Source organism: Oncorhynchus mykiss, chromosome 12 (assembly GCF_057628025.1).
Source record: "Oncorhynchus mykiss isolate SJ-2025 chromosome 12, ASM5762802v1, whole genome shotgun sequence".
NCBI classification, from domain to species: Eukaryota; Metazoa; Chordata; class Actinopteri; order Salmoniformes; family Salmonidae; genus Oncorhynchus; species Oncorhynchus mykiss.
The window spans coordinates 84,777,001-84,795,911 of NC_143033.1; the positions used below are offsets into that span (position 1 = coordinate 84,777,001).

The window sequence follows — 18,911 nt, forward strand, 5'->3', positions numbered from 1 at the left end:
AAGACAGGTTCCTTATGTTTCCAAAACTACCGCAAGCGATGTGTGTTAACATTTAGAGCAAGCGTCAGGGCTTTTAACAAAACTTCCCCAGACAGAAAATACTATCATCAATCGTTAGTAAGCTTCTATGAATGGGGTACATCTGAACATACTCGCATGTGACACTGGTCTTACACTTCTTCTCTAATGTAACATGCAACCTGCTTCAAGACAAAGTCAGTAGTTTTTCTCGATGAATAAATCAGTATGACTAGCCCATAGTAAATATGTGTTATCCAGGGTTTTAAGGGGTCATAAATTGTCCAAAGCGTGACCTTCTGAGTGATAATAGAAGAACAGCCCTGGAGGTGTAAGAAGCGGAACAAATAGGGATCTGAGAGCGTGGCCAAAGGGAAGGGTCAGAGGTTAGGGGGAGAGGTCATCCTTCTCACCGTCACTCTGAACCTTTCTCAGGGTCACGGAGGGTGTGGAGATGGCGGAGGCACGGAAGTTAGCAGGCAGGTTCTCCGATGAGTCCGAGGTCACCCCCCTAAGGTCCTTCTCCCTGAACATCTTCCTCCAGGAAGGGGAGCGGGTAAACGTCTTAGTCCCATCCTAATGGAGGGGGGGGGGGGGGTAGAGAGAAGGGGGGAAATGGGGAGAAAAAAAGAGGGGGAGGGGAGAGAGAAATATAGAAAAAAAGGTTATGTCTGTCAACATTGTCAAACTGTCAAGTTAGAAAGAATGACTTGTATGAGGTGGAAAATGCAGTCTTCACATAGTCTCTGAACTAAGCCTACTGTGTTCTTTAATACCTCATCTGGTCTTCTCTCTGTTCCCATAGAGATGAGGGAGTTGTATTCCTTCTCTAGGAGTTGTCTGGCCTAGAGGAGAGATGTGAGAGGAGGGAGTACAGATTAGAATCAGGCTAGTCACTTCATTTGATATACACTACTATCAGTTTCACCTGCATGCCTGAGATACAACTGTCATCCACCAGCCACTGGGGACGATGTTACTGAGATACACCTGTCATCTACCAGCTACTGGGGAAGATGTTACTGAGATACAACTGTCATCTACCAGCCAGCTGTTAGCCTGGGGATGCTGTGACTGAGATACAACTGTCATCTACCAGCCAGCCGTTAGCCTGGGGACGATGTTACTGAGATACAACTGTCATCAAACCAGCCACTGGGGACATTGTTACTGAGATACAACTTTAATCTACAAGCCAGCAGTTAGCCTGGGGAAGCTGTTACTGAGATACAGATGTCATCCACCAGCCACTGGGGACGCTGTTACTGAGATACAGCTGTCATCCACCAGCCACTGGGGACGCTGTTACTGAGATACAGCTGTCATCCACCAGCCACTGGGGACGCTGTTATTGGAAAACAGCTTTCATCCACCAGCCAGCAGTTAGCCTGGGGAAGCTGTTACTGAGATACAGATGTCATCCACCAGCCACTGGGGACGCTGTTACTGAGATACAGCTGTCATCCACCAGCCACTGGGGACGCTGTTACTGAGATACAGCTGTCATCCACCAGCCACTGGGGACGCTGTTATTGGAAAACAGCTTTCATCCACCAGCCAGCAGTTAGCCTGGGGACGCTGTTACTGAGATACAACTGTCATCCACCAGCCACTGGGGATGATGCTACTGAGATACAACTGTCATCCACCAGCCAGCAGTTAGCCTGGGGACGCTGTTACTGGGAAACAGCTGTCATCAACCAGCCAGCAGTTAACCTGGGGACGCTGTTACTGAGAAACAACTGTCATCAACCAGCCAGCAGTTAACCTGGGGACGCTGTTACTGAGAAACAACTGTCATCCACCAGCCAGCAGTTAGCCTGGGGACATTGTTACTGGGAAACAGCTGTCATCAACCAGCCAGCAGTTAACCTGGGGACGCTGTTACTGAGATATAACTGTCATCAACCGGCCAGCAGTTAACCTGGGGACGCTGTTACTGAGAAACAACTGTCATCCACCAGCCAGCAGTTAGCCTGGGGACATTGTTACTAAGATACAACTGTCATCCACCAGCCTGCAGTTAGCCTGGGGACACTGTTACTGAGATACAACTGTCATCCACCAGCCAGCAGTTAGCCTGGGGACACTGTTACTGAGATGCAACTGTCATCCACCAGCCAGCAGTTAGCCTGGGGACACTGTTACTGAGATACAACTGTCATCCACCAGCCAACAGTTAACCTGGGGACGCTGTTACTGAGATCCAGCTGTCATCCACCAGCCAGCAGTTAGCCTGGGGACACTGTTACTGAGATACAACTGTCATCCACCAGCCAGAAGTTAGCCTGGGGACACTGTTACTGAGATACAGCTGTCATCCACCAGCCAGCAGTTAGCCTGGGGACACTGTTACTGAGATACAACTGTCATCCACCAGCCAGAAGTTAGCCTGGGGACACTGTTACTGAGATACAGGTGCAGTAAGAATCCAGTTCATGGGCGCGTTTCTCTGTCCAGGCGTTGCTGACGCATGACATATATTACAATGCCTGGATAGGTATTTGAAGTGTGAAAAGCATTTTGTTGCACCTGCGATAACATCTGCAAAATCTGTGTGCGTGACCAATAAACTTTTATTTTGAAGTATCTGCTACCCACATCATATGTTATAGCAATCTGGTCCCGAAGACACAGTCGATGACGTGGCAGACAACCATCGGTTGTTGCATGCAACATCTGAGCAGGGGAAGGCATTTAATCACTTCTGATTAGTGGGTGGGGTGAGACTTGTGCATGCCTGTGTATTCTGATTGGTTAGATGGGTGAGTACCTGTGTGTTCTGATTGGTTAGATGGGTGAGTACCTGTGTGTTCTGATTGGGTATCTGCAGCAGCAGGGCCAAGTCTGTGTAGTCGAAGGTGTCGTCCAGAGCCAGGAGGGCCCCATGGACCCCGCTCTCTGTCAGGTTGTCAGCGTACTCCTTCAGCCCGATGTTCTGCACCCAGCACATCACACGCTCGTTGGACCACACCATCACATCTACGCAGAGGGGTAGTGGGACGAAGACATCTGTCAGAAAATATCAGAACACCTGATTCTCACTCAAAGAAACCCACAGGGTGACTGGATCTTACACTGACAGGGCCAATGTGGGTGCAGACTTTTGCTCAAGCCAAGCAGTGAAACACCTTCTACTGACCATCAATCGAGGCTTTGATTGTTACTGAATGGAGGATTGGTTGGATGGATGGATGGATGAGAAGCACTAAATTGGAACAAAGGATTTAATGTCAGAGAGGAGGAACACACCTTTGTTCTGGTGCTGGCTGTCTTCTCTCCTCCTCTCTAGCTCTTTGCGGTCGTAGTTCAAGCGCTTCAGACACATTATGCCATAATGCAAACTAACCCTGAGAAAGGTCAAGAGAGGTCAAAAGGTCAGGCGGTTAATAGAGGGCATGGCGACTGACTCTCACCTGTACTCAGAGAAAGTATTAGAGCACTCCGGTGTCTTTGACCCGGAGAAGGCCTGAAGACACACCTGCAGATTGAGAGTGTCACAACAGCAGGAAATCTTTCAACATATCCTTTAACACCTGCATGTTTCCCATGCCACGAACACACACAGTGACATACCAGAGAGAGCTAGAGTGTCAACAGAGGGAGAGAAAGAATGACGGACAGAAAAGGAAAGGCAGTGAGTGAAGTGGGAGTGGGAAACAGTTGCAGAAGAAGAATTCATTGTTCATTTGTAGAAACTGGAATTTTGTCTATTTGCTTTTCACCACCCCCTCGAGGCAGAAAAACGCCTCCCCACCCAGGTGCCGAGGTTAATAACAGCAACAGAAAGAGCAAGAGCGAGAGACAGACAGCCGAGAGCAGGCCATACGTACCTATGGAAGCTGTCCACCATTTTGAGCTGTCCCCTCAGCTCCTTCTTGGTCAGGTGGTCCAGCATGCGGGCGTCCACCAGGGACTCCATAAAGTAGGAGCGGTACTGGGGCAGACCCAGGCTGGGCAGCCAGTCATTACCCACCCACTCATGGTTCATATCCCCATAGGCCAGGATCTGAGATGCAGAAAAGGACTCCTTCACTAGTGTCTCATTTGTTTCAGTTGTAGTTTGATTATTACTTATAGTACTTTTCTGTATGAATCATTTGTTTTTCAATGGCCACATTCAATAGTGTAATTAGTGTGTTATATGTTGATGCCGTTTAATACAGTGCTTCCATTCCTTACCTGATCCCAGCTAATCTCTTTCAGCTCCTTAGATGCAGCAGATGGACAGGAGAGAGAGAGACATGGGCAGAAAGAGCGAGAGAACAGAGGCAGAGCAGGATAGGGGGAGCAGGCAAGACAGATGGATGGAGGAAAAGCAGAGGGAGGATGGGAGAAGACAGTAAACAGGAAGGAGAAGACAAAGGGAGGAACAGTGTGTTAGTGAACGGGTCATTAGTGTGAAGCAGTTTAGTGAACGGGTCATTAGTGTGAAGCAGTTTACACAGAAACTAGAGGGAGAGAAGAAGATGCTCAACACCAAGACCTAGTAGTCCCACAAACTCAGAAAGAGAGAGAGAGAGAGAGATAGAGAGAGAGAGAGAGAGAGAGAGAGAGAGAGAGAGAGAGAGAGAGAGAGAGAGGGGGGAGGGTCAGAGGGAGAGAGAGAAAGAGTTTAACTCCTAACTGAGCAGTATAAGTTATAAGTAGAGCAATATATATTTACAGTGCATTCGGAAAGTAGTCAGACCCCTTGACCTTTTCCACATTTTGTTATGTTACAGAGTTATTCTAAAATGTATTAAAAAATTTTTTTTCCTCATCAATCTACACACAGTACCCCATAATGACAAATCAAAACGGGTTTTTAGAAATGTTTGCAAATCTATTACAAAGAAAAAACTGAAATATCACATTTACATACGTATTCAGACACTTTTGGCAGCGATTACAGCCTCAAGTCTTCTTGGGTATGACGCTACAAGTTTGGCACACCTGTATTTGGGGAGTTTCTCACATTCTTCTCTGGCTGGGCCACTCAAAGACATTCAGAGACTTGTCCCGAAGCCACTCCTGCATTGTCTTGGTTGTGTGCTTAGGGTTGTTATCCTGTTAAAAGGTGAACCTTCGCCCCAGTCTGATGTCCTGAGTGCTCTGGTGCAGGTCTTCATCAAGGATCTCTCTGTACTTTGTTCATCTTTCCCTCAATCCTGACTAGTCTCCCAGTGCCTGCTGCTGAAAAACATCCCCACAGCATGATGCTGTCACCAGCATGCTTCACAGTAGGGATGGTGCCAGGTTTCTTCTAGACGTGATGCTTGGCATTCAGGCCAAAGAGTTCAATCTTGGTTTCATCAGACCAGAGAATCTTGTTTCTCATGGTCTGAAAGTCCTTTAGGTGCCTTTTGGCAAACTCCAAGCGGGCTGTCATGTGCATTTTACTGAGGAGTGGCTTCCGTCTGGCCAATCTACCATAAAGGCCTGATTGGTGGAGTGCTGCAGAGATGGTTGCCCTTCTGGAAGATTCTCCCATCTCCACAGAGGAACTCTGGAGCTCTGTCAGAGTGACCATTGCTCAGTTTGGCCGGGCAGCCAACTCTAGGAAGAGTCTTGGTAGTTCCAAACTTCTTCCATTTAATAATGATGGAGGCCACTGTGGTCTTGGGGACCTTCAATGCTGCAGAAATGTTTTGGTACCCTTCCCCAGATCTGTGCCTCGACACAATCCTGTCTCGGAGCTCTACAGACAATTCCTTCGACCTCATGGCTTGGTTTTTGCTCTGACATGCACTGTCAAATGTGGGACCTTATATAGACAGGTGTGCCCTTCCAAATCATGTCCAATCAATTTAAATTTACCACAAGTGGACTCCAATCAAGTTGTAGAAACATCTCAAGGGTGATCAATGGTAACAGGATGGACCTGAGCTCAATTTCAAGTGTCATAGCAAAGGGTCTGAATACTTATTTATGTAAATAAGGTATTTCAGTTTTTTATTTTTAATACATTTACAAACATTTCTAATAGCTTGTTTTCGATTGCCATTATGGGGTATTGTGTGTAGATTGATGAGGAAAAATAATAATTTAATCCATTTTAGAATAAGGTTGTAATTTAACAAAATGTGGAAAAAGTGAAGGGGTCTGAATACTTTACGATTACACTGTAGATCACAGGAGGCTGCTGAGGGGAGGATGTCTCATAATAATGTCTGGAATAGAGTGAATGGAATGGTATCAAACACATGGAAACATGATGTGTTCGATACCATTCCACTCATTCCTTTCCAGCCATTACTATGAGCCCGTCCTCCTCAATTAAGGTGCCACCAACCTCCTTTGTTATACGTCAATGTTAGATGAACGTCAGTGTTAAATGTCTCGAAAATGTTGAGACATTAACATAACAGGACATACTTACCGGTTTGGTGGCTGCGTTTAACGACTCCATCTCAGCATGGGTCATCCACACGTTACTGGTCGACTGTGGTCACAAGACAGGAGAGAAAGAAAACATGATCGTCAGAAAAACTCAAATGTTTGTGTGTTGATGAGTCTGCTGTGAATGCATGTAACATTTTTATGTTAATCTCTACACATAATGTAAATGTGCATTACAGGTAGCTGCCAAAATAATGGAACTACTTCAGTAAATGAGGGACACAAAGTATATTGAAAGCAGGTGCTACCACACAGGTGTGGTTCCTGAGTTAATTAAGCAATCACCATACCATCATGCTTAGGGTCATGTATAAAAATGTTGGGCAGGCCATTATTTTGGCTACCATTGCTATAGGATGACAATGCACCCATCCACCGGGCACGAGTGGTCACTGAATAGTTTGATGAGCATGAAAAAGATGTAAACCATATGCCATGGCCGTCTCAGTCACCAGATCTCAACCCAATTGAACACATATGGGAGATTCTGGAGTGGTGCCTGAAACAGCGTTTTCCACCATCATCAAAAAAACACAAAATAATGGAATTTCTCATAGAAGAATGGTGTCACATCTCTCCAATATAGTTCCAGACACTTGTAGACTGTGTCAAGGCCATTGAAGCTGTTCCGGCTCGTGGTGACCCAACGCCCTATTAAGACACTTGTAGACTGTGTCAAGGTGCATTGAAGCTGTTCTGGCTCGTGGTGACCCAACACCCTATTAAGACACTTGTAGACTGTGTCAAGGTGCATTGAAGCTGTTCTGGCTCGTGGTGACCCAACACCCTATTAAGACACTTGTAGACTGTGTCAAGGTGCATTGAAGCTGTTCTGGCTCGTGGTGACCCAACGCCCTATTAAGACACTTGTAGACTGTGTCAAGGTGCATTGAAGCTGTTCTGGCTCGTGGTGACCCAACACCCTATTAAGACACTTGTAGACTGTGTCAAGGTGCATTGAAGCTGTTCTGGCTCGTGGTGACCCAACACCCTATTAAGACACTTGTAGACTGTGTCAAGGTGCATTGAAGCTGTTCTGGCTCGTGGTGGCCCAACGCCCTATTAAGACACTTGTAGACTGTGTCAAGGCCATTGAAGCTGTTCTGGCTGGTGGTGGCCCAACACCCTATTAAAACACTTGTAGACTGTGTCAAGGTGCATTGAAGCTGTTCTGGCTCGTTGTGGCCCAACACCCTATTAAAACACTTGTAGACTGTGTCAAGGCCATTGAAGCTGTTCTGGCTCGTTGTGGCCCAACACCCTATTAAAACACTTGTAGACTGTGTCAAGGCCATTGAAGCTGTTCTGGCTCGTGGTGGCCCAATGCCCTATTAAGACACTTTATGTTGGTGTTTCCTTTATTTTGGCAGTTACCTGTACGTATATGTGTGTATATCAATATAGTATCATGTGTACCCCTATAATTGTGTCTACATGGTTTGTGTTCTGTGAGTGTGTACTAGTGAGACTACTAACAGAGCGATTGCTGGCCGGGGCAGATGGGCTGGTGAGGGACACCATCTCCTGGATGGCCAGTCTCAGTTTGAGGCGGTGCAGGGGGTTACTGATGCCAATCTCCCTCTGGATCTCTGTGTCAGACAGGTTGGCCATGATGGCGCCACTCTTCACGTTGGCACGACAGGCTGCCACGTACCATGCTGGCATTCCTACCCACAGCTGGAGTAGAGAGGGAAAGAGGTGAGCAAGAAACAGATTGGCTAGAATGTAGTGATCGTGAGGGTTTATATGGCTATAAAGGTTTCCCATCTATCTATCAAACATCTATGATTACCTCTAGCCAGGAGACCACAGTGGGTCCATCCCAGGATGCAAAGGGCAGACCCTGACGACACGCCTCCTCCAGCAGCTCATGTCTGGGAGAGAGAGACCGGGAGAAACAGAGGTTGAATTAGCATAAAACGAAAAGTGCTTTCTGAAAGAGTGGAAGAAAAGCAGTGGAACAGAGAGTGGAAAGAGAAATGACTTCAGGAGAGAAATGAATCGGAGGGTGATATTCCCTGAGACCCACTTCCTTTTGCTGCGGCGGTTGTCAACAGTTCCTGTCATGCTTCCCTTGGTCAGTCCCATAGAATCCCCAGTACCCAGGTCCTCAGAAGGCGTAGAGGCTGAGAGACACAGGGGGTCATGGGTTACAAAGACTACAAATATGGGTGTCAACACCAGGTGGACTTTGACCTGTTGCAGTTGAAACACATTTAAAGTCAAGGACTATGTCGCTTTCAATTTCAATTCTCTCTCACCCAGAGAGGCAGACTCTCGCCCAGCCGGGCCCATCCTTCCCTTTTCCTTCTTCCCAAAAAGGCGGCCGATGGAAGACTTGATGCTTTTCTTTTTACTGGCTTTGTGGAGAGAGTCCTGACTGCTGTTGGAACTGCTGCCGTCTGCTGACAGACTGAGAGACAGAAGAGACAGATGGAATAAGAGAAACAGGGAAGGACCGAACCATATGAGCGCTACAGGGTTTCCTCGATGATGATTGGCTGTCACACCTGCGGAATTCCCTGGGGTCGTCCATCATGGCCCCTGGGTGGGTGAGGGTCATCCTGTCTAGTCGCAGCGCTCGGGGGGTGGGTGGAGGGGTGGAGTCAAGAAGGGCAAGTGACCGATCATCCTCTTTGTTGTTCTGGAGGGTAAAGTTGGAACACATTTAGAGGCCTTATACAGTATGTATACTGTACGCACGTATGTACACACACCACAGGAGGTTGGTGACCCCTTAATTGGGGAGGATGAGCTTGTGGTAATGGCTGGAGCGGAATGAGTGGAATGATATCAAATACTTTCAAGCATGGTTTCCATGTGGAAAAAGGAGGAAGGGTACAGGTACACAATAGTAGATTTTGGTAGACAGAAGGTGCTCTTTGGTAAAAGGGGTAAATGGGTCATCAAAAAGAGGACCAAGACACTCTTCATATAATTCATTAAAATGCCTTTATTTGTATGGCATGTTCAATGGAAACAAAGTTTTAAAACTCTGCCGCGTTTCGGCTGCATGGCCTTCGTCAGGGGGTACAAAGAAATTATAATACAATGTCCTGTTTTCAACAGCTTTTTCCAATAAACCCTGAATTGAAGAGGAAGTAGTTACAGCATGTATTAGACAACACCTAGTAAGCAATACTAAACACATTAAAAAGTGAAATCCTGTAAATATGTTATCAAAAATGTGCTTGTTTAATGCCATTTCATTCACTCTGTTCCAGACATTATTATGAGCCGTCCTCCCCTCAGCAGCCTCCACTGACGCACACACAAAGACTCACACATTCCCAACACACCCACACAGATACACAGACAGAGCAGCTGTACCTGTCTATCTGTCTCGCGGTGAGGGGAGTGGGACAGGCGAGGGGTGGAGACCCCAGAACTGGGGGGAGAAGGGGAGGCCAGGGTGGAGGAGGTGAGGGATTGAGGGATGAAGCCGCGTCCCATACTGTCCCTCCCCAGGGAGGAGGGTGGGATGGGGGAACCATCCAGAGCCACACTGCTAACCCTGCTCTCGATCTCCTCCGCCCGCAACTCTGTACTCTCCTTCTCTTCCTGGATCAGCCTGACAGGGGGGGGGGGACAGAGAGGGGGAGAGAGATAGACAGACAAACGGGTCGGAGAGAGAGAGGGTAAACAGAGTGAAAAGGGGAGAAGAGGGAAAGACAGGAGATTTAGGAGCATGTCAGACGGAAGACCAATGAATGTTGGTCTTGAATGAGAAAATGAAAAGAAACCTCGGATGAATCTTCTCCACCTGCATTTGACCTAAACTGCTTGTACACAAATACAGCTTCTCGCTACCTGCATCCCTTCCTCCACCTCCCTTACTTGATCTCCTTGTTGATTGCCTCTAGTTGTTCCTGCAGCATGATGGCCAGTGTCTGGACATCAGTCTGTCCGCTGGGAGACAGCAGCTCCGAGCCAAACAGTGTCTCTCTGTCGTCCTCATCGTCAGAGCAACCGTGGTCCACACCCCCCTCAAACCCTGTCCTCAGCAGCGCTGACCCACTGTCCCAGTCCCCGTACTGCACACATACACATACGCACAAACACACATGCAAGCATGCACACACACATACACACAGAGAAGGCTCAGTTTGTTGTGTTGTGATGCTTATGACCATATCAACTATATCAATGTGACTATATCATTATCAATATTAGACACGTCAAAGGTGATCATGTGATCATGTGACCTCTGACCTTGCTGGTGTCCTCCCGGGCTGTGCTCCAGCGCCCGCGATGCGTCCGCCTGACCACGGCCACTGTGTTGGAGTTACCGTAGTGATCCAGGTGAGCGGTGGAGCCCGTGGGGAGGGAGCCGCCCCCGTGGGAGTACCTCAGCTCCAAAGCACTGCCTGGGAGAGACCTGAGAGCGGTAGGGAGGGAGAGAGGGAGAGAGGGAGCGAGAGAGAGAGAGAGAGAGAGAGAGAGAGAGAGAGAGAGAGAGAGAGAAACAGAGAAACAGAGAAACAGAGAAACAGAGAGAAACAGAGAAACAGAGAGAGAGGGAGAAGAGAAAGATAGACTGATATAGACAGTGGGTGGGAGAGATAACTGGAATGTACATTCATCCAGCCTCTCTGCTCCATATGTACAGGCCACACCTGAACCTATACTGAGAGTAGGAGAGAGAGGTTATAGGAAGCACATAACACTGCAAACCACTTATACTACTTGGTTACAATACTGCCAGCCACATTCATAGGCAGCAGCTGTATGAGGTGTGTAGGAGGTGTGTTGAGGAAGGGAGAGAGACCTGGAATAGCAGGACCCGCCGGGTCTCAGTCTGAGCTGGTCCAACTCCAGCTGAATCCTCTCCAGCTCGGCTATCAGCTGGTCCTGAAACAGGGAAAGAAAGAGAGAATAAGTTAATACAATTGAAATATTTAATTATAGTATGTGAAAATGGAATTATCTCTTGATATACCTTGTTTGCTAGAAGGTCGTCCTGGATCTTCTTCATGTTAGAAAGTTCCTCAGAGAGAGCATTCTGAAAGGTTCACCATTAAAAAAAACTTTATTAGGTCTACTGCATAACAACAACATATCTGTAATTACACATTATCAATGCCATGAGGTCCGAACTGTATTCCAGAGTAGCTGTTTAGAGCCAGAGTGGGTTTAATATTGAAGTGACAACAGTCTTGAATAGAAACTGGATGAAGACGATTGTGTTGACTGTTTTGAGTGGGAACTCAGGTGTGTGTGAAATGAAGGGGTATGGGTTTTAGTTGAAGTGTTGACTGTTTTGAGTGGGAACTATGCTATGTGTGAAGAGGTGTGAGAGGGTGTGAGTGGGCCGGTAAGTAGTACCTTGTCCTCCAGAGCAGCCATCCTCTCCTTGAGATGGAGCTGAAGCCTTTCGTTAGACTCAGACAGCAGCTTGTCCACCGTGTCAGACAGGCGCTTGTTGTGTTCATCATTCATTCTCTCCCTCTGCCTCGCCTAGGGAAAGGAGAGAAGGAGAGAGAGAGAGAGAGAGGGTGAGAGAGAGAGAGAGAAAGAGAAAGAGAAAGAGAAAGAGAAAGAGAAAGAGAAAAGAGAAAAAAGAGAGATTAGGGAGCTAAATAGTGAGGTATTTTCATGTCTGTTATTGTTTCTACTGTTGATCCTGTTGCAATCTTGGACAAGGCCTCTCCAGTTGGGAAACTCTGTGTGCCTCCCTTGCCCTGAGGCAGGGAGAGAGAAAAATAGAAAATTGTAAGGACAGAGGGTGGGCGGATAGTTAACAACGACCTTTCTGCTTGACTGAGTGAGAGAGAAGGAGATTGGGATCTGAATACAGACTGACAAATAGAGGGTTTAGAAAATTAGTATGCCATTGTAGAGTAAAGAGTGATAAAGGAATAGTATGAAAGAGGGGGTGGAAGGGAGAAAATGAAAAGGGAGAGCGAGCATGACTCACCCTCTGTAACTCCTGATTCTTCTCCTCTAGTTGCGCCTCCATCTGTCGCAGTCGCTCCTCAAAGTTACCATGACGCTCCTCAGCCTGTGATGCAAGAGGAGGAGGGTGGGGAGTCAAAACAGGCAGCATGTCAGAATGTTGATAGAACATAATTATGACTGCGCAACCTTGGGTTGGGTAAAACGTTTGATTTAAGTGATCTCCTGTCTGTGCAGATCATAGTCAAACACAGTAGGATGTTTTCTAGCATACACATTCACTTCTGATCTGTTTGCAGATGTCAGACAGTGGCGGTCAGTGCTGTTTAAGATTTTGTTTTTCATGAGCATGGCCTTATTTCTATTACAGCATATTGGATGACTGTCATTCATATTCCATTCACCCAGTAACAACGATAGGTTTAGGCTACTACAGGATACTCAAATTTGACCTATAACCTCATGAGATTTCTACAACTTAGCCTATGAATGAAAGTTTACAACGTAGGTGCACACAGGTCGAGAGAAAATGTTGAGGTGGCAGACAGTGACACATGGACAGACAGTGACACATTCAATACCGCCTTCCACACTCTGGCCTGCATCCAGCTGATATAGGGTGTAATCATTAGTCCAACAGTTGCAAACAAGAGTTTCTATTGGACAAATTCAGGTATGTTCATCCCCGTTTTGTTCCATTTGCTTCCGTTTAAGAAACATTTTTGAGTGATGTTATTGCAAAATAGTGGGCTTTAATCAATTATTTGGTGACGTGATTATATTTAGTATAGTTTTATCTGAAAAGGATAACTTAAATGTTTTACAATTTTTTATTTTTTATGAAATTCACTGAGGAGGATGGTGCTCCCCTTCCTCCTCTGAGGAGCCTCCACTAATGTCAGTGTACATGAATATGATTTGGAGTGACATTTCAGGCATCTTGCCTCAACAAGTACTACATAATTGGTTCTTTAGGGTTATGCTGATGATTGAGACATTTACATCTCCTTGACAATCATGTTTGTTATAAATTACAGTTTTATGATACAAGCAATTAATTATCATACAGCTCTTGACATGTTCTGCACCTGAGGCTGAACTACAATGTGAACAGTGTGATGAACAGTGTGATGAAGCAGCATCCATTATCATGCAGGGCTCGTAGCAACTATTGATTTATTTCAGATTTTGATTTGATATTTATTTGATTTGAGTGTTCTGTCAATTTTACACACGAATGCACGCTTGGATGTACTCACACACGCACGCGCGCACACACACACAGGTAGTGGAGGTGGTGTACCTTGTTCAGTGCAGTCACTCTCTGGGCGAGCTGGGCCTCTATCTCAGGCAGCGTCTCGGCCCTCTGCAGGGTCTGCTGCAGCTTCTGCTTGGCATCGTCTAGACGCTCCTGGAGCTGCCTGTTCTTCTCCTCACTCTGCAGGAGTGGAGGAGGACGAGGAGGAGGAAGAGGGAGAGGTAAGATGAGGAGGAAGAGAAGGAGGAGAAGGAATTGACCCTCACAGTCAGTAACAAAAATAATTCTTAACCCTGAACGCAAAATGCAGAGCTTTTATCATTGCTAAACTACCAATCCTCTCCACTAGCAGAAACAACCAGAAGAAAGCAGGTCGCTTCACCCACCTGCCTGTAGAGGGAGTCTTTACTGGCCAGGTCATTCTCCAGCCTGTCTTTAATGTCGTGGAGAGACGTCGCCTCCCTCTGGGCACTTAGGTACCTGCAGGCACACAGCACAATGACATACAGCAGACACATCTTGAAGGCAATGTCGTACAACTGAACACAACAGACACAATTGCCTATGGCAAAAGACATTCCCTGGTGTATTCAGGGGGGGGGGGGGTGGATAGACAGTTGTATTTACCTGCGTTCTAAAGTAGTTATTCTCTCCTCCATGTCCTCTCTCTGGCAAAGAGCCTGATAGAGAGGAGAAAGGGGGAGGGACAGAGGAAAAGAGAGAAAAACAAAACAAAAGTCGGACATGATCAAAGAGACTTGGCGCTGCTGGCTAAACCACTAGAACTGTAGCTGAAGTATGATAATGGTTAGTTGAAGGAAGTTGTTGACAGAGGAAACACGTCGCTGCCAAGTGACAGATGTTATTGCACAAGTCCTGGAGGAGGAGGAGGAGGGAGAGGGGGGGGGGGAGGAGGGGGGGGGAGAGGAGGGGGGGGGGGGGAGAGGAGGAGGGGGGAGAGGAGGGGTAGGAGGAGGAGGAAGAGGGAGAGGAGGGAGAGGAGGGGGGGAGAGGAGGACGGGGGGAGGAGGGGGAGAGGAAGAGGGGGGGAGGGGAGGGAGAGGAGGGGGGGAGAGGAGGGGGGAGAGGAGGAAGAGGAGGAGGAGGAAGAGGGAGAGGAGGGGGGGAGAGGAGGAGGGGGAGAGGATGGGGGGAGGGAGAGGAGGGGTAGGAGGAGCAGGAAGAGGGAGAAGAGGGAGAGGAGGGGGGGAGAGGGAGAGGAGGGGGGGAGGAGGGGGAGAGGAGGGGGGAGAGGAGGAGGGGGAGAGGAGAGGGGGAGGGGGAGAGGAGGGGGAGGGGGAGGGAGAGGAGGAGGGGGGAGAGGAGGGGGGAGAGGAGGAGGGAAGAAGGAGGAGGAGGGAAGAAGGAGGAGGGAAGAAGGAGGAGGAGGAATGGGAGGGAGAGGAGGAGGGAGGAGGAGGTAGGGGGTGTGGCGACTGGGTGGCTCTGGGACCACTTGCCCCAAAATTCCTCCCAGTCCCAAGCCACCAATCAGCTGTGTGAGTGACAACGCCAGCTTCTATCCACGCGCTTGCCTGTTTACTAGTGATACTGTCGCCATGGCTACAGGGCAAGTCTCACACATACAGTACAGTACAGTAGCAGTTATTGCTGCCAAGTAGGAAAATGGCTCTGTTGCCACAGGAAACTGTTACATTTCTCTAATAGAGTAGGGAAAACAGACACACATTTCTCTCTAGCGCAATGAGATGCTGACACACACGTGTATTTTCAACCAATTGGGAAGTAGAGCTCACCTCCTTCACATCCCTCTGCAGTTTCTGATTGGCTTCCTCTGACTTGGTCACCTCCCTCCTAGCTGCAGTCAGCTGTTCCTCGATCTCCCCAACCTGGAGGGTGACATAATAGTTACACACAAGAAGCAACCCTCTGGGTCAGTAGCACATCTATGAAAGTCATATTCCTTATAACACATGTATGTCTGGTGTATGTATGACTCAAACTGTTAGTTATCTCTATTTGTCCCTCACCTGTCTGCACATGAGGGCCAGTCTTTCTTTCAGCTGGGCCAGCTCTGCTCTCTGCCGCTCTATCTCTGTTTCTCTCTGTCTCTCTCTGTCAATCTCTCCATCCTCCAGGATGGAGGAGGGTCCATTGGGCAGCCGCTGTGAGAGGAAGAAGGAGAGGAAAACGACAAGGGAAAGACAAGATCATGTAAAGATGGAAATGTGATGCGACTCCTTAAACTCCAAGCAAACTATGCAGCACATGAGACACTAATACTTCAACATTTACTTCAGCCAATACAGCATAAATCCCCTCACCTCTTTCCCATTTTCTAAGCCTTGTTGGCGTCTTTTGATTTGGTCTCGTAGAGAATGGCACTAGGTAGAGATGGAGAACAGGAATGTTTAGAAAATATGCTTTATCTGCGGACAGAGGAAAAGGAGAACGAGGATAACTCACCTCATTTGAGGAGGACTCCAGCTCTTCCTCTAAAACAGTCACTCGCTCCAGAGCCACACGTAACCTCTCTCGCACCTAAGGAGGTCCCAGACAGGCAGAGGGGGAGAGAAAGACGAGATAGTGGAAAGGGAGAAAGAGAGTGGGAGTGGAGCCAGCCCACTCACTCCTCCATTTAGCACCCAGACTGACCTTCTTGTCCAGCCCTTTACCACACACACACACACACACACACACACACACACACACACACACACACACACACACACACACACACACACACACACACACACACACACACACACACACACACACACACACACACACACACACACACACGCACACACACACACACACACACACACACACACACACACCTTCTCGTCCAGGGCTTTGTGGTGTTCGAACAGGGACTTGAGGGCCTTGAGGACCTCCACCTCGCTGGAGACCCCGGCAGGAGACTGGGCCTGCCTCTTCACCACTGTCATCCTCAGACTGCGCTCATGACGAGACACCAGGCACTCCAGATGCTCCAGCAGCAGCTAGACACACAGAGAGCAGGGGCCACTTGGAATAAGGATCTGATCTACATGAAAACAGAATTTCAGCATGCTTATAGGGAAGGACACTCAACAAGCACAGCACTTACACAAATGACTGATGACTGGCTGAGAGAAATTGATGATAAAAATATTGTGGGAGCTGTCTTATTAGACTTCAGTGCAGCTTTTGACATTATCGATCATAGTCTGCTGCTGGAAAAAACGTATGTGTTATGGCTTTACACCCCCTGCTATAATGTGGATAAAGAGTTCCTGGTCTAACAGAACACAAATGGTGTTCTTTAATGGAAGCCTCTCAAATATAATCCAGTTAGAATCAGGAATTCCCCAGGGTTTTCAATTTTTACTAACGACATGCCACTGACTTTGAGTAAAGCCAGAGTGTCTATGTATGCGGATGACTCAACACTCAACACGTCAGCTACTACAGCTACTGAAATGACTGCAACACTCAACAAAGAGCTTCAGTTAGTTTCAGAGTGGGTGGCAAGGAATAAGTTAGCCCTAAATATTTCTAAAACTAAAAGCATTGTATTTGGAACAAAACACTCACTTAAACCCTAAACCTCAACTAACTCTTGTAATAAATAATATGGAAATTGAGCAAGTTGAGATGACTAAACTGCTTGGAGTAACACTAGATTGTAAACGGTCATGGTCAAAACAAATTGATGCAGTAGTAGCTAAGACGGGGAGAAGTCGGTCTATAATAAAGCGATGCTCTGCCTTAACAACACTATCAACAAGGCAGGTCCTACAGGCCCTAGTTTCTACCTTCTTAACAACACTATCAACAAGGCAGGTTCTACAGGCCCTAGTTTCTACCTTCTTAACAACACTATCAACAAGGCAGGTCCTACAGGCCCTAGTTTCTACTTTCTTAATAACACTATCAACAAGGCAGGTCCTACAGGCCCTAGTTTCTACCTTCTTAACAACACTATCAACAAGGCAGGTCCTACAGGCCCTAGTTTCTACTTTCTTAATAACACTATCAACAAGGCAGGTTCTACAGGCCCTAGTTTCTACCTTCTTAACAACACTATCAACAAGGCAGGTCCTACAGGCCCTAGTTTCTACCTTCTTAACAACACTATCAACAAGGCAGGTCCTACAGGCCCTAGTTTCTACCTTCTTAACAACACTATCAACAAGGCAGGTCCTACAGGCCCTAGTTTCTACCTTCTTAACAACACTATCAACAAGGCAGGTCCTACAGGCCCTAGTTTCTACCTTCTTAACAACACTATCAACAAGGCAGGTCCTACAGGCCCTAGCTTCTACCTTCTTAACAACACTATCAACAAGGCAGGTCCTACAGGCCCTAGTTTCTACCTTCTTAACAACACTATCAACAAGGCAGGTCCTACAGGCCCTAGTTTCTACCTTCTTAACAACACTATCAACAAGGCAGGTCCTACAGGCCCTAGTTTCTACCTTCTTAACAACACTATCAACAAGGCAGGTCCTACAGGCCCTATTTTCTACCTTCTTAACAACACTATCAACAAGGCAGGACCTACAGGCCCTAGTTTCTACCTTCTTAACAACACTATCAACAAGGCAGGACCTACAGGCCCTAGTTTCTACCTTCTTAACAACACAATCAACAAGGCAGGTCCTACAGGCCCTAGTTTCTACCTTCTTAACAACACTATCAACAAGGCAGGTCCTACAGGCCCTAGCTTCTACCTTCTTAACAACACTATCAACAAGGCAGGTCCTACAGGCCCTAGTTTCTACCTTCTTAACAACACTATCAACAAGGCAGGTCCTACAGGCCCTAGCTTCTACCTTCTTAACAACACTATCAACAAGGCAGGTCCTACAGGCCCTAGCTTCTACCTTCTTAACAACACTATCAACAAGGCAGGACCTACAGGCCCTAGTTTCTACCTTCTTAACAACACTATCAACAAGGCAGGTCCTACAGGCCCTAGTTTCTACCTTCTTAACAACACTATCAACAAGGCAGGTCCTACAGGCCCTAGTTTCTACCTTCTTAACAACACTATCAACAAGGCAGGTCCTACAGGCCCTAGCTTCTACCTTCTTAACAACACTATCAACAATGCAGGTCCTACAGGCCCTAGTTTCTACCTTCTTAACAACACTATCAACAAGGCAGGTCCTACAGGCCCTAGTTTCTACCTTCTTAACAACACTATCAACAAGGCAGGTCCTACAGGCCCTAGTTTCTACCTTCTTACCAACACTATCAACAAGGCAGGTCCTACAGGCCCTAGCTTCTACCTTCTTAACAACACTATCAACAAGGCAGGACCTACAGGCCCTAGTTTCTACCTTCTTAACAACACTATCAACAAGGCAGGTCCTACAGGCCCTAGCTTCTACCTTCTTAACAACACTAT

The 18,911-nt window shown here is 47.2% G+C and overlaps 1 protein-coding gene across 5 annotated transcripts in view; it reads right to left on the reverse strand.

Annotated features, from left to right (window-relative positions):
* LOC110538992 (liprin-alpha-3) overlaps positions 1 to 18,911 on the reverse strand; it is a 47,673-nt gene that overhangs the window by 1,166 nt on the left and 27,596 nt on the right. For 2 of the 5 annotated variants that reach the window (XM_090193765.1, XM_090193763.1), the window contains exons 4-30: positions 16,354 to 16,518; positions 15,980 to 16,054; positions 15,838 to 15,897; positions 15,544 to 15,678; positions 15,310 to 15,402; positions 14,180 to 14,232; positions 13,939 to 14,032; positions 13,598 to 13,732; positions 12,317 to 12,400; positions 11,725 to 11,856; positions 11,339 to 11,401; positions 11,168 to 11,250; positions 10,612 to 10,777; positions 10,237 to 10,433; positions 9,730 to 9,970; positions 8,910 to 9,043; positions 8,661 to 8,812; positions 8,429 to 8,525; positions 8,192 to 8,273; positions 7,876 to 8,076; positions 6,380 to 6,442; positions 4,201 to 4,227; positions 3,852 to 4,027; positions 3,271 to 3,368; positions 2,825 to 3,030; positions 795 to 863; positions 432 to 594 (exon numbers count right to left, since the gene is read on the reverse strand). In XM_090193765.1, the coding sequence (XP_090049891.1) occupies positions 432 to 594; positions 795 to 863; positions 2,825 to 3,030; positions 3,271 to 3,368; positions 3,852 to 4,027; positions 4,201 to 4,227; positions 6,380 to 6,442; positions 7,876 to 8,076; positions 8,192 to 8,273; positions 8,429 to 8,525; positions 8,661 to 8,812; positions 8,910 to 9,043; positions 9,730 to 9,970; positions 10,237 to 10,433; positions 10,612 to 10,777; positions 11,168 to 11,250; positions 11,339 to 11,401; positions 11,725 to 11,856; positions 12,317 to 12,400; positions 13,598 to 13,732; positions 13,939 to 14,032; positions 14,180 to 14,232; positions 15,310 to 15,402; positions 15,544 to 15,678; positions 15,838 to 15,897; positions 15,980 to 16,054; positions 16,354 to 16,518 (3,244 nt within the window). Of the gene's footprint in view, positions 1 to 431; positions 595 to 794; positions 864 to 2,824; positions 3,031 to 3,270; positions 3,369 to 3,851; positions 4,028 to 4,200; positions 4,505 to 6,379; positions 6,443 to 7,875; positions 8,077 to 8,191; positions 8,274 to 8,428; positions 8,526 to 8,660; positions 8,813 to 8,909; positions 9,044 to 9,729; positions 9,971 to 10,236; positions 10,434 to 10,611; positions 10,778 to 11,167; positions 11,251 to 11,338; positions 11,402 to 11,724; positions 11,857 to 12,316; positions 12,401 to 13,597; positions 13,733 to 13,938; positions 14,033 to 14,179; positions 14,233 to 15,309; positions 15,403 to 15,543; positions 15,679 to 15,837; positions 15,898 to 15,979; positions 16,055 to 16,353; positions 16,519 to 18,911 lie in introns of all 5 variants that reach the window. The other 3 variants (XR_016485365.1, XR_016485366.1, XM_090193766.1) reach the window with 3 other exon arrangements.